The 18,164-nt window shown below is 45.0% G+C and overlaps 1 protein-coding gene across 1 annotated transcript; it reads left to right on the plus strand.

Moving 5' to 3' along the window:
* The first annotated feature begins 2,108 nt into the window (after positions 1-2,108).
* Prph2 (peripherin 2) lies at positions 2,109-16,256 on the plus strand. The gene is made up of 3 exons (XM_076860153.1): positions 2,109-2,689; positions 11,985-12,231; positions 16,044-16,256. Exons 1-3 carry the CDS (start codon positions 2,109-2,111, stop codon positions 16,254-16,256), a joined length of 1,041 nt encoding a protein of 346 aa, XP_076716268.1.
* The last annotated feature ends 1,908 nt before the right edge of the window (positions 16,257-18,164 follow it).

Consider the following 18,164-nt stretch of genomic DNA (forward strand, 5'->3'; position numbering starts at 1 on the left):
CTCTCTAGTTTTTTCATAAAATTAAAGTTTTACTATATGATTCAGTCATTACTCTCCTATTTACCTAAAAGAGTTGAGAACTTACATCTATACAAAAACCTTCATCAATGCTTATAAGCAGTTTTAGTTATAATTGCCCCCAATTGGAAGTGATCAAGGTAGTCTTTAATAGTTGAATGGATAAACAATGGTATACCCATATAAATGGAATGTATTCTATGCTAAATAGAAATAAACTACACTAAGCTAGAAAAACATATTGCTAGGGGAAAGAAATCAATCTGAAAAGGCTACATACTATGGGATTCCAACTATATAACATTCTAGAAATGGCAACTCTAGAGACAATGGTTGCCTGAGGTTGGGAAGGGTTGGAGGGAAGAATGGATAGGTGGAGCGTAGGAGATTATTAGAGCAGCAAGACGATTCTGTTTGATATGATAGTAGGGGATATGTGACATTATACATTTGGCAAAACCCATAGAACTGTAAACAAAAACCTCACAGCTGCTTATAGGGGCAACTGGTTGGGGGAGAATGAGTATATAGGAACCCTGTTATTTTATGTTCATTTTTTTGTAAATCTAAAAATCACTCTAATAAATACTTTATTAATAATTAAAATAACAGGGCTGGGGATGTGGCTCAAGCAGTAGCACGCTTGCCTGGCATGCGTGCCGCCCGGGTTGGATCCTCAGCACCACATACAAACAAAGATGTTGTGTCCGCCAAAAACCAAAAAAATAAATATTAAAAATTTTAAAAATAATAATAATAATTAAAATAACAAAATTACAGAATCACTGGGTATATATTTCTATTTACTGTTTTTTTTTTTTTTTGGTACCAGGGATTGAACCCAGGGGCACTTAATCACTGAGCCTCATCCCTAGCCCCTATTTTGTTTTTTATTTAGAGACAGAGTCTCAGTAAGTTTCTAAGGACCTCGTTGTTGCTGAGGCTGGCTTTGAACTTGCGATCCTCCTGCCTTAGCCTTCCTAGCCGCTGGGATTACAGACGTGTGCCACCGTGCTTGGCTTCCCCAGCCCTTTTTATATTTTGTTTAGAGACAGGATCTCACTGAATTGCTTAGAGCCTCGCTAAGTTGCTGAGGCTGACTTTGAATTCGAAATCCTCCTGCCTCAGCCTCCTGAGCTGCAGGGATTACAGGCATGATCCACAGCACCTGGCTGCACTATCTTTGTTTATACTCGTAACAGAAGTTTAATCTGTTAGATCAAGTATGGTCTTTTGTTGTTGTTTTACTTTGCATTTCCTTGCATATTACTTAGGTTGAGGATCTTTTCCAGATTGTTGGACTTTCCAAGTTTTCTGGTTATGATTTGGTCTGTCTGATCTGTTCTTGCCTATTTTCCCAGATGATTGATTTTTTTCTCCCCTGCGTTGGGACCTCCTGCATGCTGGGGAAGCACTATAACACTGAGCCACACCCCAGCCCTACTGTTCACCTTTTGATTGTGAATTTGTAGAATTTAAACAATTTTAGCGTATTAATAACTCCATTTTGTATGTTACAAATGTTTTGTCACAGTCTGTCATCTCTGTCTGAACTTGACTTTGTCTTGCCTCACAGGAAATTTTAAGTTGGAAGGGGACTGGCTGAAAATTTATTTCTGGGGATACATAATCTCAGCCAGCCCTCTAGGTACACCATTTTTCTGGCTGGCTTTAGCCTTTTTGTTCCTGACTCTCCACACTGAACCCAGAGCTCTCTGGTCCAGCATGTACACGAACGCTTCTTTTGGCCATGTTCTGAGTCCGGCATGGTTTTATCTAATGGGATGAACCTGGTTAAAGAGATTAGCAAGATGTCTTGTGACTCCCACTTTTAATCTGCAGTGTTCAGGCTACTGTTTGACTGGGAAGGGTGCTACAGAAACGACGCCCCAGACTTGCCCCCGCTACCGTTACTGAGTTAACGGGGGTCCCAGGATAGGGAGCCCAACATGGGCAACCTTCAGAGCAGCTCCCTTCAGCCTGGGCAGTCTGCACCCTTCTCAAGGCCCTGAGTGGTCAGTCCCTGGGCTCACTCAGGTTAAGAGTGGGAGCTGTGCTGCAGGAGGCTATCTGGACCACATTTGGCAAAGATGGCACTGCTGAAAGTCAAATTTGACCAGAAGAAGCGGGTCAAGTTGGCCCAAGGGCTCTGGCTCATGAACTGGCTCTCCGTGTTGGCTGGCATCATTGTCTTCAGCTTAGGGATATTTCTGAAGATTGAACTCCGGAAGAGAAGTGATGTGATGGATAATTCAGAGAGCCATTTTGTGCCCAACTCCTTGATAGCGGTGGGGATGTTGTCCTGTGTCTTCAACTCTCTGGCTGGCAAGATCTGCTATGATGCTCTGGACCCTGCCAAGTATGCCAAGTGGAAACCCTGGCTGAAGCCATACCTGGCCATCTGTGTCCTCTTCAACATTGCCCTCTTCCTTGTGGCTCTCTGCTGTTTTCTGTTGCGGGGATCATTGGAGAGCACCCTGGACCAAGGGCTCAAGAATGGCATGAAGTACTATCGGGACACAGACACCCCTGGCAGGTGTTTCATGAAGAAGACCATGGACTTGCTGCAGATCGAGTTCAAATGTTGTGGCAACAGTGGATTTCGGGACTGGTTTGAGATTCAGTGGATCAGCAACCGCTACCTGGACCTTTCCTCTAAAGAAGTCAAGGAGTGAGTAGTCTCTAGTCCTGGGGCCAGGTCTATGTGGGGACACTGAGGCCCAGGCCTCTGACTCCCCACCCCATCCAGTCCCTTTTCCTCTACATTGGGTATACAACTTATTAGTATGTTATGAAGGGGCATTAGGTTGGATCACATGAAATTGCCATTATCCTAGCCCCTTTGGTCTGTGAAAACGGCAACTCCATACAGTTCAACCTAATGTTTGGCTGAGGTGGAAGGAAGGTGTCAAGTTATATAAGCTGCTTGAATAAGAATCCCCAGGAGGGAGATACAGTCAGGTATGTGTGTACGCTTCCTACTGCAGGAATGGGGTCATTCATGGTTCACATACATTGAGACATTTGGTACTTGTTTCTTTAATCAAAGGAGGTGGATTCAGTCCCAGAAGTTTAAAATTTCTGATAAATTCCCTAGCTTTTCAATTTTGAACCTTGAGCATCCACTCCCAAGGCATTGTTCTTAGACATGGTGGAATATAATCAATACCATTTTCTTTATGGGTACGGAGCAGAGGATGGGAGCAGTCAGAGCTAGGCTGTAGTTCTGGCTTGAGGCCTTGGGCAAATCACTTGCTTCTGTGGGTCCTTGATTGCTCATCTTTCAAATAATGCAGGTGCTCTTGGAGCTCACCTCTCAGCTCTATGCAGAGCCTGGCATCCAGCAAATGCTCATGAAATGCCTGCTGGTGTTTACTTCTGAAATCATGATAGCCCAATACACTCAAGTATTTCTAAGGTATTCTTGGCATATATAAAAAGGAAATCCTGTAGGGGCCGAGGGGAGGTGATGGTGAGAAAGAATCTCAGCATGTGTGTTCGCAATGACAACCTGTGTACTGACTCCAGTGGATGGCTCTTCCCAGAAGACCCACTACAGTGGGTCTGGAGTGACTGTCCAGGGAAGGCAGCCTTCCCTGAGCCCCTGGCTCCCCTTCATATCTTTTGTCCAACTCTGTATTATGCTGTTTATATAAATGGTTATACAAGTGGTTTTCCATCTGAGTAAGTCTGGCAAGTCTCTGGGGGACTTGAACATGAGGCCTGGGGCACACCAGCAGTGGGACATGACTGAAGTCCAAGTAACACGACTGGCTTCAGAGGGCTGAGTTAGCTCCCCACAGGTGGAAGGAAAGTCAGAGTGAAGGTCACTGCTTGGGATTTTGTTTTCTCTGTGGGTAGAGATTACTGCTACAAATCCCTAGAGGAGAGGATTGTAACCGGCTCTGTCCTTCCTAGATGACAGGTCCACAGGGACAGCATAAGGTGGCATGATTTGCATAAGTCACCTAGGAGGTTGTGAAGCCAGAGGGAGAAGCAGAATTCCTGGGGAGTGTGAGAGGCCAATGGCAGAACCAGCTTTTGTGAGCAGATATTTGTTTTCCGAATAGGGTCAGTCTCCTGAGACATATAAAAATGGCTCTGTAGCCCCAAGTCCCTTTTTATTCAAGTGGAGAAGTCACCCAGGTTGCTCTCAGTGACCAATGGATCCGAAATTTCAGGCAAATATTTATTTATTTATTTATTTTTTTAGTTTTTGGTGGACACAACATCTTATTTATTTATTTATTTTTTTTAGCAAAAGAGAGAGAGACAGAGAATTTTAATATTTATTTTTTAGTTTTCGGCTGACACAACATCTTTGTTTGTATGTGGTGCTGAGGATCGAACCCGGGCTGCACGCATGCCAGGCGAGCGCGCTGCCGCTTGAGCCACATCCCCAGCCCTCAGGCAAATATTAAGCTTACTCAAAACTACCTCAACGCCCTATACCAACTTGTTAGAGTGAAATTATCCTGACTCCATTGACTTGGTCAAAAATCTCTCTATTACCCACACACAAAAATATGATGATGATAATATTGAGAGGAACAAAAACAGGAAAAGAAATTCATACAAGATTCTCACCAGCAACTAATGGATGGCTTTGATTTTTTTCACATTTCAATCTAGTCTTGTTAGCAGTGACATAATAACATAGTGTAATCATAGTATAAATGCAACTGAGTATCCCATTCTGTTATCTGATTACATAACATTTGCATAATGTTTACAATGATCCTGTTTAGTGGTTGCATACTGTTTCACGGCATGAATGTGCACACTTAGGCATTTAGATTATTCTTATTTGTGTCTATTTTAAGTATCTTTTGAGTCCTGTGCTTCTGTCTCTGTTCTCTTATTTCCCTTTGGCTAAATTTCCAGAAGGAAGTGTACCTGTTGGCTTTCTCTTTCTACAAAGCTGGTCTTAAGACACAATTGTATAACTTAAATCTCTTTCTCCTTTAAAAAGTTTCCAATGATGTTACACTACAGAGGAACTAATTGTGCTTCTAAGAGTATACCCTGATATGCTCACCGGTGCACAGACTCTTAAATTAATGGCGTAGGCAGTGCCCAGGAGGGGAGTGAGACCTAATGGAGTTGTAACTGCCTGGGGCCAGCATCCTGGATCCAGTACTGAGCACAGCTCTTACCTGTGGTGGGAAAAACTAGGGAAGGAAGGAATGAGAAAGCAGAGTGACACTTACTTTCACTGCAAGTGATACTAAAATTTTTTTACCTTCATATTTTGATTCCTTCATTTAGGAAGATTAATAAGTTTATGGAACAAAGCTGGCTCCCAAAAATACTCCCTAGAAAAATAAAAAGTCTATTTACCTTTTGACATCTCAACACTGAAAAGTCGTAAGCATTTATCTGTCTCTGGAATTTCTCAGTAGTATGCTCATCCTAGGATTCTGATGAAAAAGAGATGGGGCCCCGTGGGAGGCAGGGAGAGGAAGCAGTTATCATCCACTAAGATTTTTTTAGGAGGATTTCTCCTTTTTCCTTTCCTCACCAAATCTGGACATGCCAGCAAAAAGGCTGGAGTGAGCCTCATGTCCCTGAGGACTCGAGCCTGAGGACTTCAGGGACGTCCAGGAGCGTTCTGACCAGGAGTGGCAGGCTAGTCAGAGGGCTGCTAGCCTGGATAATATGCACATGCAGCCTCGCAGGAGCTGGTGCTGCCTGTGGGCTGTGTGATTTCTGGTCATTTCAAGCTCTGTCACTGGAGCAGCTCTGTGCAAGGCGCACCTAGCCGGACTAGGATAGGGAAGGCTGAGTTGGGCACATGCCAGCATTCCTGGTCCAGCTCCTGACAGGGAAGCTGGGTTCCTGTACCTGGGCTCTCCAGGAACCAAGGATGGAGCATGAGGCCTCAGAAAGCACAGAGAGGTGGGTAGTTTTTGAAGATTTTCCCAAGGGATTGGAGGATGAATGTTTGTTCACTGACTGGCAGAAACCTCAAATTATTCAAGCTGCTTTGGTGGGGGGTTTTCATCTTTCTATCTTCTTCCTGATTTTCTTTTTTTTTTTTTTAATATATATATTTTAGTTTTTTTTTTTTTTTAAGATGGACACAATATCTTTATTTTACATTTATGTGGTGCTGAGGATCAAACCCAGTGCCTCGTGTATGCTATGTGAGTGCTCTACCACTGAGCCACAACCCCAGCCCTTCTTCCTGATTTTCTATGGCTTGTTCTCTATTTCCTTCCCCAGAGAAACAGTGAGTGGGTGGGCAGAGAAAATACAGGATTAAAAAACATCTATGTGGCACACACCTGTAATTCCAGCAGCTCGGGAGGAGGATTGCAAGTTCAAAGCCTGCCTCAGCAACTTAGTGAGGCTCAGGAAGCTGAGACATCAAGAGGATCGTGAGTTCAAAGCCAGCCTCAGCAACTTAGTGAGGCTCAGGAAGCTGAGACATCAAGAGGATCGTGAGTTCAAAGCCAGCCTCAGCAACTCACTGAGACCCTGTCTCTAAATAAAATACAAAAAAGGGTTGGGGATGTTGCTCAGTGATTAAGTGTCCGTATGTTCAATCCCTAGTACCAAACCAAACCCAACCAAACCAAAAAAAAAAAAAAAAAAAAAAAAGAATCTATGGATTCTAGTGCTCTGTACCAGGTCTCAGATGATCACAAAGTGGTCTCATGGCTTCTGGGGAATGGCAAATGGGGTAGTCATCATGCTTTAACATTCTGTGTTTCCCTCCCTCCCCAGGCTGGTGGGCCTGACTGGGCCAGGAAAAGGAGGCATTGTCTCAGATGTAATTGGTGGAGGCCCTCAGAGGAGTCCAGAGACAATGCCTCTGCTGGGGCCTGAGTTCTCAGAGCCAGACGGATCTGTAGTTCTCAAACTGTGTTTTTTTTTTTTTTTTTGGTATCAGGGATGGAACCCCCCCCCCGGGGCACTCAACCCTGAGCCACATCCCCACTCCTTTTCTGTATTTTATTTAGAGATGGGGTCTCACTAAGGCTTAGGGCCTTGCTGAGTTGCTGAAACTGGCTTTGAACTTGAGATCCTACTGCCAAGCTGCTGGGATTATAGGTGTGCATCACCACACCTGCTTCAACCTTCGTTTTTTTGTTTTTCCAGTACTTGGGATTACCCAGGCCTCACACATATTAGGTAAGCACTCTCCCACTGCTCTACACATCTAGCATTTTTTATTTTGAGACAGTCTTGCTAAGTTTCTGAGACTGGCCTTGAACTTCTGATCCTCTTGCTTCAGCCTCCAGAGTAGCTGGGATCTCAGGCGTGTGCCACACACCTGACTTCAATCAGTACTTCTTTCATTTTATGGCTGTGTCTTCTCCTTCAGACTGGGACTCCTTCAGAGAGAAGCCCAGTTGAGCACAGGGAAGGTGGGCCAAACTTGATGGAGGCAGGTTTTCCCTGGGCCTCCAGCTGCTCACATCTCTGGAATACCCCCACTGCTCAGAAGCATTGCCTTGTTTATGCAGGGCCTGCCCTCCTTCCTACCACAGATTAAGGCCTGCCCTCCTTCCAACCACAGATTAAGACAAAGCCAGGCAGAGAAGAGCTACTTAGGTGATGAGCTGGCTATTTATAAACAGCAAGTATTTCCCAGGCTACATTTTTTTTTCTCTGCTTGGGGGTCACCAGAGTTTATAGAGTCTTGACTAAGATAAGGCCTGTGTATTAGCTTACTCCCCACAGACAAGCCACAAAGAGCCTGGATAAATCATCACATCAGAGTTTTTTCCAGAGAAATAAACAATTTAGTAGATGCACCAACAAATCAATAAGGGAAGACATATGGAAATGAATGGGAAGGAAAGAGGTCATAGGGGTATAACTGACAGTGAGTCAACCCCAACCTAGACTAGCTGAGTGGCAGCTGGGGAACCCTGGCAATGCTTGACCTTTCTGAGCCTCTTGTGCCATCTGAGAACTGAGAATATAAGTGTGGAGATGTGGTGCAGATATAGGTGTACACATGGAGCACTTGGAATACAGTAAGGTCTTAGTATTTCCTTTAAGATGGTTTTTTTGAGTAGTCACTAGACATAAAGAATTGCAAGTATCAAGGGAAGACAACAGGAGGAGGCGGCACAGCCTCATCCTCAGAGAACCCCAGTCGGGGGAGACACAGCCCTGCCCTGTTGAGACCAGCAGGGCGACCTGTCCACTGGGGTTGGGGAGGTAAGGTGGGAGACCAGGCTATCCAGAAGGCCAATATGCAGACTAAAGGCAGCTCAGAGCCTCTGCTGGCCTCACCCCAGGTCTGCAGGCCTGGCCCTCATTTCACATACATGTGTAAAATGTGTGAAATGTATAAGGCAGGTGTGCAGGGTTTACCCCAGTTTAGAGACACCAGGAGGGCACATAAGGATCAAAATAAGGATAGATGATGTCTGAAAATAAGGATAGGTGAAGGTGGTTAGGAAATGGTTGCCAGGACAGGAAGCAGGCGGAGGGAACTTGTGCTTTCCTAGGAATTTTTTTTTTTTTTTTTTTTTTGGTGCCAGGGATTGAACTCAGGGGCACGTGGCACTTAGCTACATCCCAGACCTATTTTGTATTTTATTTAAAGTCAGGGTCTCACTGAGTTGCTCAGTGCCTTGCTAAATTGCTGCTAAATTGCTGAGGCTGGCTTTGAACTCTTGATCCTCCTGCCTCAGCCTCCTGAGCTGCTGTATTACAGGTGTGCACCACTGCACCTGGCGCTTTCCTAAGATTTAACCAGAAAAGCCAACAGGCAGGAAGGCCCTGAGAGGCATGAAAACTGAGGCAATGTGGAAACCAGCGGCCACCTGCTATTGACTGGTCTCTAAATGACTTACTGAGTGGCTCTGGGGGAGGTTCTCCCCTTCTCTGAATCCCACTTCCTCCTTTGTAGAACAAGCTGTCCAGATGGTTCTAAGTGGAGAGAAGCCTGAACTTCCTGAGGGCCTAGGGAATGCCAAGCCTGGTCAAATGTGTTCCTTGCATCACTGAGAGGTGATGATCATCTGGCTTCACATGGTCCACAGAAGTCAAGCCCCACAGCTTACCTTTGGGACTCAAAGGTCTGCTCTCTGGCACATGCCTGTCCATGGAGACAACTGAGGATATCTACAGGGTTTTCTGTGCTAGGGAGAGGGCTCCAGGGACATGCAGGTCAGGAAGAGGGGTGAACAGATTGGCGTTGGAAACTCCCAGCCCTGAGGAAGGTAAGCTGGACTTCGGGGTGGGGTGGAGGGAGCATTTCAGATGTTCAGTGTTCCCAGAACTTCTGGCTCCTTAAAACATGGTGGGAGCCCCCAAGCTGAAGGCCTTGCCAACACCCTTCCAGTCACATTCTCAAAGGTACCCCCTGCCTGGGCCAGGTGCCCAGCTCTTGGACTCCTGCGGGAAGTGAAGCAAGTCCTGGTGTCTGCTCTCTCTACAAACATGGAGCTGTCAGGGAGACAGGCACAAGTGAGAAATTAAGCAGAGGGTGGCCTCCATCAGCCAGCAAGTATCTCACAGCACCTGCATCCTTCTGGGCTGGAGCTCTGCACTAGGCCAACCTTAGTGAGAATCCCACACAGCAGCTGACCTTAAAGACCAGAAACCACAGCTGTAGAACTTATGCCACCAGCTCATAAGTGACTGCACCGCTGGGATGTGTGGTCTGTTCTGATCACACCTGATGCAAGCTGCTCAGGCACATGCGCTGCCTGGGATAGCTCCTGCTCTGCCACCACCCGAGGAGCCAGCCTTTGCAAAGGAGCTCATGTTTATTGTGCACCTCCTCCACACCAGGCACCCTTGAAGCACTTCAAACAACCTTGTATCAACTCCATTTTAGATTAAGAAACTGAGGCAGGGAGAGGTTAATGAACTTATCCAGAAGAATAGAGCTGGACTGAGAGCCAGAGTCAAACCCAGATGCTCTCATCCCTGTTTACATCACCGTGCCACCTAGAGCCACCCATTCTCCAGAAAGAGGGTCTTGCCCACACATGAAGAAGAGGTCAGGGCTGCAGGCCATGTGGAAATATGATCACCACCGCCCAGGCCACAATGCAGCCTTCCTAAAGTCTTAATTGTCACAGATAGAAGTCAAAGGCAGTTCACAGAAAAGGGACAACAAGTGGGTCATAAACATATGAAAAGATGTTCAACTTCTCTCATAATGAGAAGGTAATATTTTTCTTCTATTATGTTGGCAAAGTTCAAAAGCCAGACCTGTGTGGGTATAGCCATGGAAGGCCAGCTCTCACAAGCAAGGTTGTTAGTCTCCTAAAGGGAGAAATATGGGAGAGAGCTGGCAGAATCACTCTTTGATGCAGAAATGTCTCATCTAGAAATTTACTATTAGATATATTCACAACAAGTACTGTTACCCATGTCCGTGTTTGCATTAACAGGAGAATGGGAGAAACCCAAACTGCTGTCAGTAGGGAATTGAACAGAAACCCTGTGGGTCATTTTCAGGACAAAAATTCAGGACAATTTCCAATGGCAGGTGTGAAAAGACTTCTAAGAAACTACTAAGGGAAAAAGGACATGTTCAAGGCATTATGTATACAATGTTACCATTCAGGTTAACAAACAAACAGGAAAAATACCATTTACAGAGTCTCTGCTTGGTTGTCCATGCATGAAGCCTCTCTGGGTGGATAGGCAAAACTGGCCACAGTGGTGGGACCTGGAGGCTGAGAGACAGGGAGGGAGAAGTGTTTTGTATTAAAGATATTTTACTTAGAAGCTAAACAGGGGGGGCTGAGGTTGTAGCTCAGTGGTGGAGCGCTTGCCTAGCAAATGTGAGGCACTGGGTTAAATTCTCAGCACCACATATAAACAAATAAATAAATGGAGGTCCATCAATAACTAATAAAAATTTTAAAAAAAGAAGCTAAACATGGACATCTTTTTGAAGAGTGCAATCACTATTTTCAATGAACATTGTTAAAAATAATGTCTGTTTTAAAAAATAGCATGCTTTCTTGTGTTTCAAACGTCTATTGCTATTAAGTAATGAATAGCTCACAGGCAGCTTTTTCACTTGAGACAAAATGTACACAGTTGAGTGTGCAAGTATTGTATATAGCTGGATGCATTTTACACATTCAGGTCGGGCAGAACAAACCCAGCCTGCTTGAGTGCAGGTGAGTGCTTTCACCATAAAGATTCCTTTTGAATTGGGAACCTGTGTGAATATGTTATGCTTTAAACAGCTGCACATAGAATAGAGAAATGTAAAAGCGTATGGAGCCCTGCCTGTCGATCTGGAGAGCCAAGGTTGTAGCCACATCTTTCAGATGAGTAAGGAGCCCTCACCTGGCTAGAGATGGAATTCACAGACAGAGAAGGGTGCCTGCCTCAGGTCTCAACTGTTTGCCTCTGCACAGGCCCAGAGCAGACCTTCTAGAACCTTCTTGTTGGAAGGGTCTTTGGTTAGGAGTGACCTATCAGAGAAAGATAAAGTTGGTGAGAGATTTAGGGATTAAACTCTGATGGTTGCCAGCAAGAACCTTGTCCACGATCACTACCTATCTTTTCTAGCAACCTGGCAGGGGTCCCAAAAATTATTGCAGGTGGGGGCCTGACAGCAGAGTTAATAGGTGAATTTCTACATTTCCTCAACACTTATGTCTTGGTTTACTATCTATTTCCACCTTCTAGAGCATAAGCTCCAGGAAGGCATGGGCATGGGCTATGTGCTTACTGTTCTTTCTAAAGTGTCCAGGACTGCAGACAATACATAGTGGCTATAGAGCAAATATTTATCAGGTGAGCAAGGGAAGGAAGGAATGAAGGGAGGAAGCAAGGAAGCAAGGAAGGAAGGGAGGGACGGAGGGAGGGAGGGAGGGAGGAAGGAAGGAAGGAAGGAAGGAAGGAAGGAAGGAAGGAAGGAAGGAAGGAAGGAAGGAGCGAGCCAGGTTTTTAGAGTCAGGGGATGAGAGGAACTGGCACCTGGTGAAAAGTCTGGGAAGCCTGAGTCAAGTTCTCTGTTTCTCCTCCAGTCGCATCAAGAGCAATGTGGATGGGCGGTACCTGGTGGATGGTGTCCCTTTCAGCTGCTGCAACCCCAGCTCACCACGGCCCTGCATCCAGTACCAGCTTACCAACAACTCAGCCCACTACAGCTATGATCACCAGACTGAGGAGCTCAACCTTTGGCTACATGGCTGCAGGGCTGCCCTGCTGAGCTACTATGACGGCCTCTTGAACTCCATGGGTGCTGCCACACTCCTTGTCTGGTTCTTTGAGGTAGGCCTCAGGCCAGCTGTGGGCAAGAAGGAGCTCCCAGCCTCATTTGGGTTTAATGGGGATGGAGTCAGGCCTGGAGAGTGCATTTTCCTCCACAGCTCCAGCTTTGGCCTGGCTGTGGGTCACAGCACTGAGCTTGCATCCCATGTCTCTGCTTCATTTAATTTCTTTACCATCACTTTTTTTTAATATTTATTTTTTAGTTGTAGTTAGACACAATACCTTTATTTTATTTTATTTATTTATTTTTATGTGGTGCTGAGGATCGAACCCAGGGCCTCACACGTGTTAGGCGAGTGCTCTACCGCTGAGCCACAACCCCAGCCCATCCCATCACTTTTTGAAAACTTAAAATCTTTATTTTTATTTATTTATTTTTTTTTATGTGGTGCTGAGGATCGAACACAGTGCCTCACCATTGAGCCACAACCCCAGCCCTTTCCCAGCACTTTAAAAAAAAATAGAGGTGATATTCACAGAACATAAAATTACATTTTAAAGTGTACATTTAATTGGCATTTAGTATATCACAATATACTACCATCTAGTTCCCAAACCTTTCTATCACCCCAAAGAAAACCTCATGTCCATTCAGCAGTCACTCTTCATTCTCCCACATCTCCTGCCCCTGCTAACTATCAGTCTGTTCTGTGCCTGTGGATTTACCTGTTTTGGACATTTCACATAAACGGACCCATATAATATGTAAGCTTTTGTGTTTGGTTTCTTTTATTTAGCATGTTTTGGAAATTAATATTGTCCTTTCACTTTTTGAGATCAACCTCCCTCTGATATAGGGATACAACACCCAGCTTTGGAGACTGTTGGGAGGCAACATGTACAGCAGTATGTATGTTAGGGGTGTTTGGTAAATGGGAACTGTTTGGGATTGTGTTTCTTCAGATTCTGATCACCATTCACATGTTAATGTAGTTCTTAGATCTTAAAAATGTCAGCAAGCCCCCAGTTAATGTTTTGAAGTCTTCATTGAAGAGAATGCTCAGACAATAAACATGTTGGGCACTGTTCTAGATGCTGACCAAGGGCATGACTGGGAGACAAGGTGGTGGCAGTGGGGGTGCAGTAGGGACTCAGGATGCCTACATTCAGTTTCTCTGATAGTGCTCTGATAGCAGAAAACCCAGACTCCAAAAATCCAAACATAAAAAGCCAGAAACATTAGGTAGGAAGGCTTTTTACATCATAATTTCTTTGAAGGGTTCTTTTTAAGTCATTCTTCCAGTACTGTGGAAATTATAGGGTATATCTACTGTGTCTGTGGCTGCTACACACCTTTTTAAATTCACTATATGAAACTAGAGGGTGACTATACTGCTCAGGAAGGCTTTATTAATTTATTTATTTTTGGTACTAGAGATTGAACACAGGGATGCTTTATTTATTTATTTAAAATATTTTTATTAGTTGTTCATGGATTTTTATTTTATTTATTTATTTATATGTGGTGCTGAGAATCGAACCCAGTGCCTCGAACATGCTAGGCAAGCGCTCTTCCACTGAGCCACAACCCCAGCCCCACAGGGATGCTTTAGTACTGAGCTACACCCCTTTTTATTTTTATTATTATTATTTTTTGTTTTGAGAGAGAAATATTTATTTTTTAGTGTTTTCGGCAGATAAAACATCTTTGTATGTGGTGCTGAGGATCGAACCCAGGCTGCACGCATGCCAGGCGAGCACACTACTGCTTGAGCCACATCCCCAGCCCCACCCTTTTTTTATTTTTAGTTTTGAGACAGGGTATCTCACTAAGTTGCTTAGGGCTGTCCTCAATTGCTGGGTCTGGCCTTGAACTTTCGATCCTTCTGCCTGAGTCACTAGGACTAGAGGCATGTACCACCACTGTGCTCAGCAGCACGGCTTCTTTGTGTTTTTTATTTTTATTTTTTTTGGTGGGGTACTGGGGATCGAACTCAGGGGCACTCAACCACTAAGCCATATCCCCAGCCCTGCTTTCTATTTTTATTTAGAGACAAACTGGGTCTCACTGAGTTGCTTAGCATCTCATGTTTGCTGAGGCCAGCTCTGAACTCAGGAACCTCCTGCTTCAGCCTCCCCAGCCGCTGGGATTACAGGCTTGCACCATCACATCCAGCTTTTTCTTTTCTTTTCTTTTTTTAAAATATTTTTCTTAGTTGTAGATAGACACAATATTTTCATTTATTTATTTCTATGTGGTGCAGAGGATCGTAACGAGGGCCTCAAGCGTGTGAGGCAAGCACTCTACCACTGAGCTACAGCCCCAGCTCTACAGCAAGGCTTCTTTTGATATCAAGGTCAACAGCATATTCATGACCATTTAGCTTTGGGGTCTTTTTGTTGGTCCTGCCTCCTGAGATAGTGTCTTGGGAACGAGTAGGTAGACTGAGGAGAGTAGCTTATTGCTAGAAGTTTAGATGGTTAGGATCCCGTAGAGCTCATGAAAAGACTAAAAGGACGAAGCAGTCAGTTGGGAAGTGGAGTCCCACTGGCTGCCTCTCAGCTTACCTCCCTTGTAAGATCCTACTAACCACACAAAATGAGGGCCAGCACATCGTGTGCAAGGAGTGAATGGCCCCAATTTCCTCCAGGCCTTTTGTGATTAGAGATACGATGAACACGAAAGTGGCAAAGATAATGATGGGATTTCTGACCTTCACCTTCACCCCTATGCTTCACAATCCAGTCAGGAGATGACATTAAACTTATGAACAAAGGGAGGACCATAACCAAGGGCAAAATTCATAATGCAGTGGGTGTTCTATAGGAAAGCAGGAAGGAATCAGTGTGGACGCACTCAGCATGAGGATTTCCTGGAGGAGGTGACTTTTTCCATTGTGAAAATATTCCATTAAACCTTCAATTGACAATAATAAAAAAAGTTAAAACTCCATCATTTACTTACTAGTCGTTATAAATTATCCCCAGAGCATTCATCAGCAGATATTTACTGAGACCCCACCATTACCCAGGGTATTCTAGGAGTTGAGGCACTGGGTGAACAGAGCCATCAGGGCCAGCCCTGCCCTCAAGGAGCAGCCTAGTCTTCTCACAGTGTGCCCTAACACACAGGAAGCAGAAGAGTACAAATCAGGCATTTGTGTAGAAATATGTGACCAATGGAATATGTCACTGGAAAAGCAAAAACTACTTACCAAACTAATCACAGATGACACTCCTATTTGTCCTGCCATGGTCCAGCATTGTGCCCTCTATAGATACCAAGGCACCACAGCATCCATGTGAGGCAGGTGCCATTGCATCTGGAAACCTGCAAATCAGAGGAATAAGTCCTGGTTTCCTAGTCACATGACTTTTGAAGTGCCACGGCTGGGGTTCTAACCCAGGCGTTTGGCATCAATGTCTGCCACATCCAAATGATCCATTACTAGCATCCATTCATTGCCACACTAATCAAAATAACAGTAATAAAGAGAAACCACACATTCTATTGTTTGCTGAAAAGGTGTCTTTTGACATTCAATGATTACCAAACACTCAATACATGCCAAGGAATGTGCTAGGAATGGGGTAGAGGGCATCATGGTAAAGTAACCCAGGACTGAGGGAGCTCTCCAAGGGTTGAAGCTGAATTAATGGTAAGGTGAATGTTTTGGGAAGAGAACAATGAATGGTACAGACCCAGAGGGGAGAAAGGATTTGGTGTGGATTAGAGGCAGACACATTGAGCCAGGGTGCCCCCCTCAGTTTGAGCACTACTCCGGGAGGCACAAATTGGTGGAAAACCCATGGTTTCCTCCTAACCCAACTCCTAGCTCCTGCCCCTCATTCCTGTCTTCTCTCTTCACCAGGTAACTGTCACAGTTGGGCTGCGCTATCTGCATACAGCACTGGAAGGTGTATCCAATCCAGAGGACCCTGAGTGTGAGAGTGAGGGCTGGCTGCTGGAGAAGAGCATACCTGAGACCTGGAAGGCCTTTCTGGAGAGCTTGAAAAAGCTGGGCAAGGGCAACCAGGTGGAAGCTGAGGGTGCAGATGCAGGCCAGGCCCCTGAGGCTGGCTGATGGCCCCTGCCCTGTCCCTCCTGAACACTGAGTAGTGGACTCCAGGAAATGCGGATTCCTCCCTTGTCCAACTGAAAGTCTGATTTCCCAAGAAGGCTGGCCACCTCTCAGAGACTCTTCTTGTCTCTGGGAGACAAGAAGTTTAGGGTCCCCAAAGTGTGTGGCAAACACTTTTTGAATGACTCCAAATGTGAATAAATGAGGCCCAGCAGGCTCCCTGCCCTGGGATGTGCCCTTATGATGGACTCACGGCCTCTCTGGTGATGACTAGCCAGGATTTATGCTTCTCCTAGCACATTAATCCAGTCTCATCTTTAAATATTGACCACACCTGAGTGCTGCTCCTCCTTTAGTTTGGCTGTTATGAGCTCCAAGTTGCTTTATTTTAAATCCAAAGCATCACTTGATGCATACAGGAATCTTAAGAATATAATGGCCATTTTGTGGGGTGGGGGTGGGGGTGTTGATAATGGGGATTGAACCCAGGGCACTTACCCACTGAGCCACATTCCTAGCCCTTTTTGTATTTTATTTATAGACAGGGTCTCACTGAGTTGCTTAGGGACTCATTAAGTTTCTGAGGCTGGCTTTGAACTCAATCCTCCTGCCGAAGCTTCCTGAGCCGCTGGGATTACAGGTGTATGCCACTACGACCAGCTTTTTTTTTTTTTAATGCCAAGATTGACAGGTCATTTTGTTTGTTTAATGCCAGAAGGTGGGGGAGAGTTACCCTTTTCTAAGGGTATTGGACTTTCCAAAGCATTGATTCCTCTATACAGGAATTCAATCGTGGGGCAAAAGAATTTTGAAGTAGGGGCTTATTTCCCACCAAAAACACACTGAAAGGCCTGCTTTTCTGTTTATATTCCCATGCTCTGTCACTTAGTCCAAGTAAATCATGGGCTGTCAGCATGTTCCAGCAATTCCCTAAAGTGCTAAATGAACACCTGCAGCTCATCTCTAGGAAGTCCTGGATTAGGTTACTGCCCTGCTGTGAAAGAGGAGCAATTATCAGACAAGAATTCACCCCTTTGGAGGTCAGGCCTCACTTTTTGGTGGGCCCGGGGACACCCGTGCAGGCGGCTGTGACATCCCCCATGGACCAATATAGTGGAGGGCAAGGAGTCCTCTGGGAGTTTCTCCCCCAATATCTATCCTGCAAAGCAATATTTTGGAATGTTTCTGCATCAAAGATTCTTTGGAAGCCAATGTTCCTGAGCTAGCACTTGTATAAGAAGGGTTCACTTGCTTTAGGAAACAGGTAAGCTTCAGGGAAAGAAGAGCACAATTTTACTGGCATTCCAGGCCCCTGGGGAACCTGATCACAGAAGGGCCCAGCATAATTCTGCTAGTTGGATAAACATTCAACAGAGTTTATTCCTACCTGGCTAGAGATCAAAGCCAGGAGGTAGAAGACAGAAGGGGAACAGCCTTTAACTTACCTCTGCTCTGACCAAGAAATGGTGTTGGTAATAGGTTACTTTGGACCCAGTCTGGGTTTACTGTTCTAGGAACTTTAGTATAGAGACTAAGATTACTGGTGCTGTCTGAGCTATGTCTGGGATTCAATTCTCTCAGATCAGAAGATGTTTGGACACCCTGTCAAATTTTGGTTCCAGGCTTACATAGATATAAGTTTGAGACCAAGGAAGGATCCACTCTGAAAACACTGAGTCAGCCATCTCTGGTGAGGGCCCTTGAGCTCTGGAGCTCCCAGCTGTCTCTCAGGAGTGCCGAGAACCATCATGAAACTGCTGTTCTAGGCCCATATAAGTATCTATGCTGTCAACAGCTGTGTAACATATTAAAAACTATGGTACAAAATTTGCTTTGTTAAATGACTATCTTAACTCATCAATAGCAGGTATGCCAGAATACCCAACACTAGTTAGCATTCATTAAAGAATA

The sequence above is a fragment of the Callospermophilus lateralis genome, chromosome 6 (assembly GCF_048772815.1).
Source record: "Callospermophilus lateralis isolate mCalLat2 chromosome 6, mCalLat2.hap1, whole genome shotgun sequence".
Taxonomy (NCBI): Eukaryota; Metazoa; Chordata; class Mammalia; order Rodentia; family Sciuridae; genus Callospermophilus; species Callospermophilus lateralis.

Bases quoted from the DNA above. Each gene is read 5' to 3' on its own strand.
- Prph2 (XM_076860153.1), top strand. From the start codon at position 2,109: ATGGCACTGCTGAAAGTCAAATTTGACCAGAAGAAGCGGGTCAAGTTG. The intron at 2,690-11,984 runs GTGAGTAGTCTC...TTTCTCCTCCAG, and splicing joins TCCTCTAAAGAAGTCAAGGA to TCGCATCAAGAGCAATGTGG. The intron at 12,232-16,043 runs GTAGGCCTCAGG...TCTCTTCACCAG, and splicing joins TCCTTGTCTGGTTCTTTGAG to GTAACTGTCACAGTTGGGCT.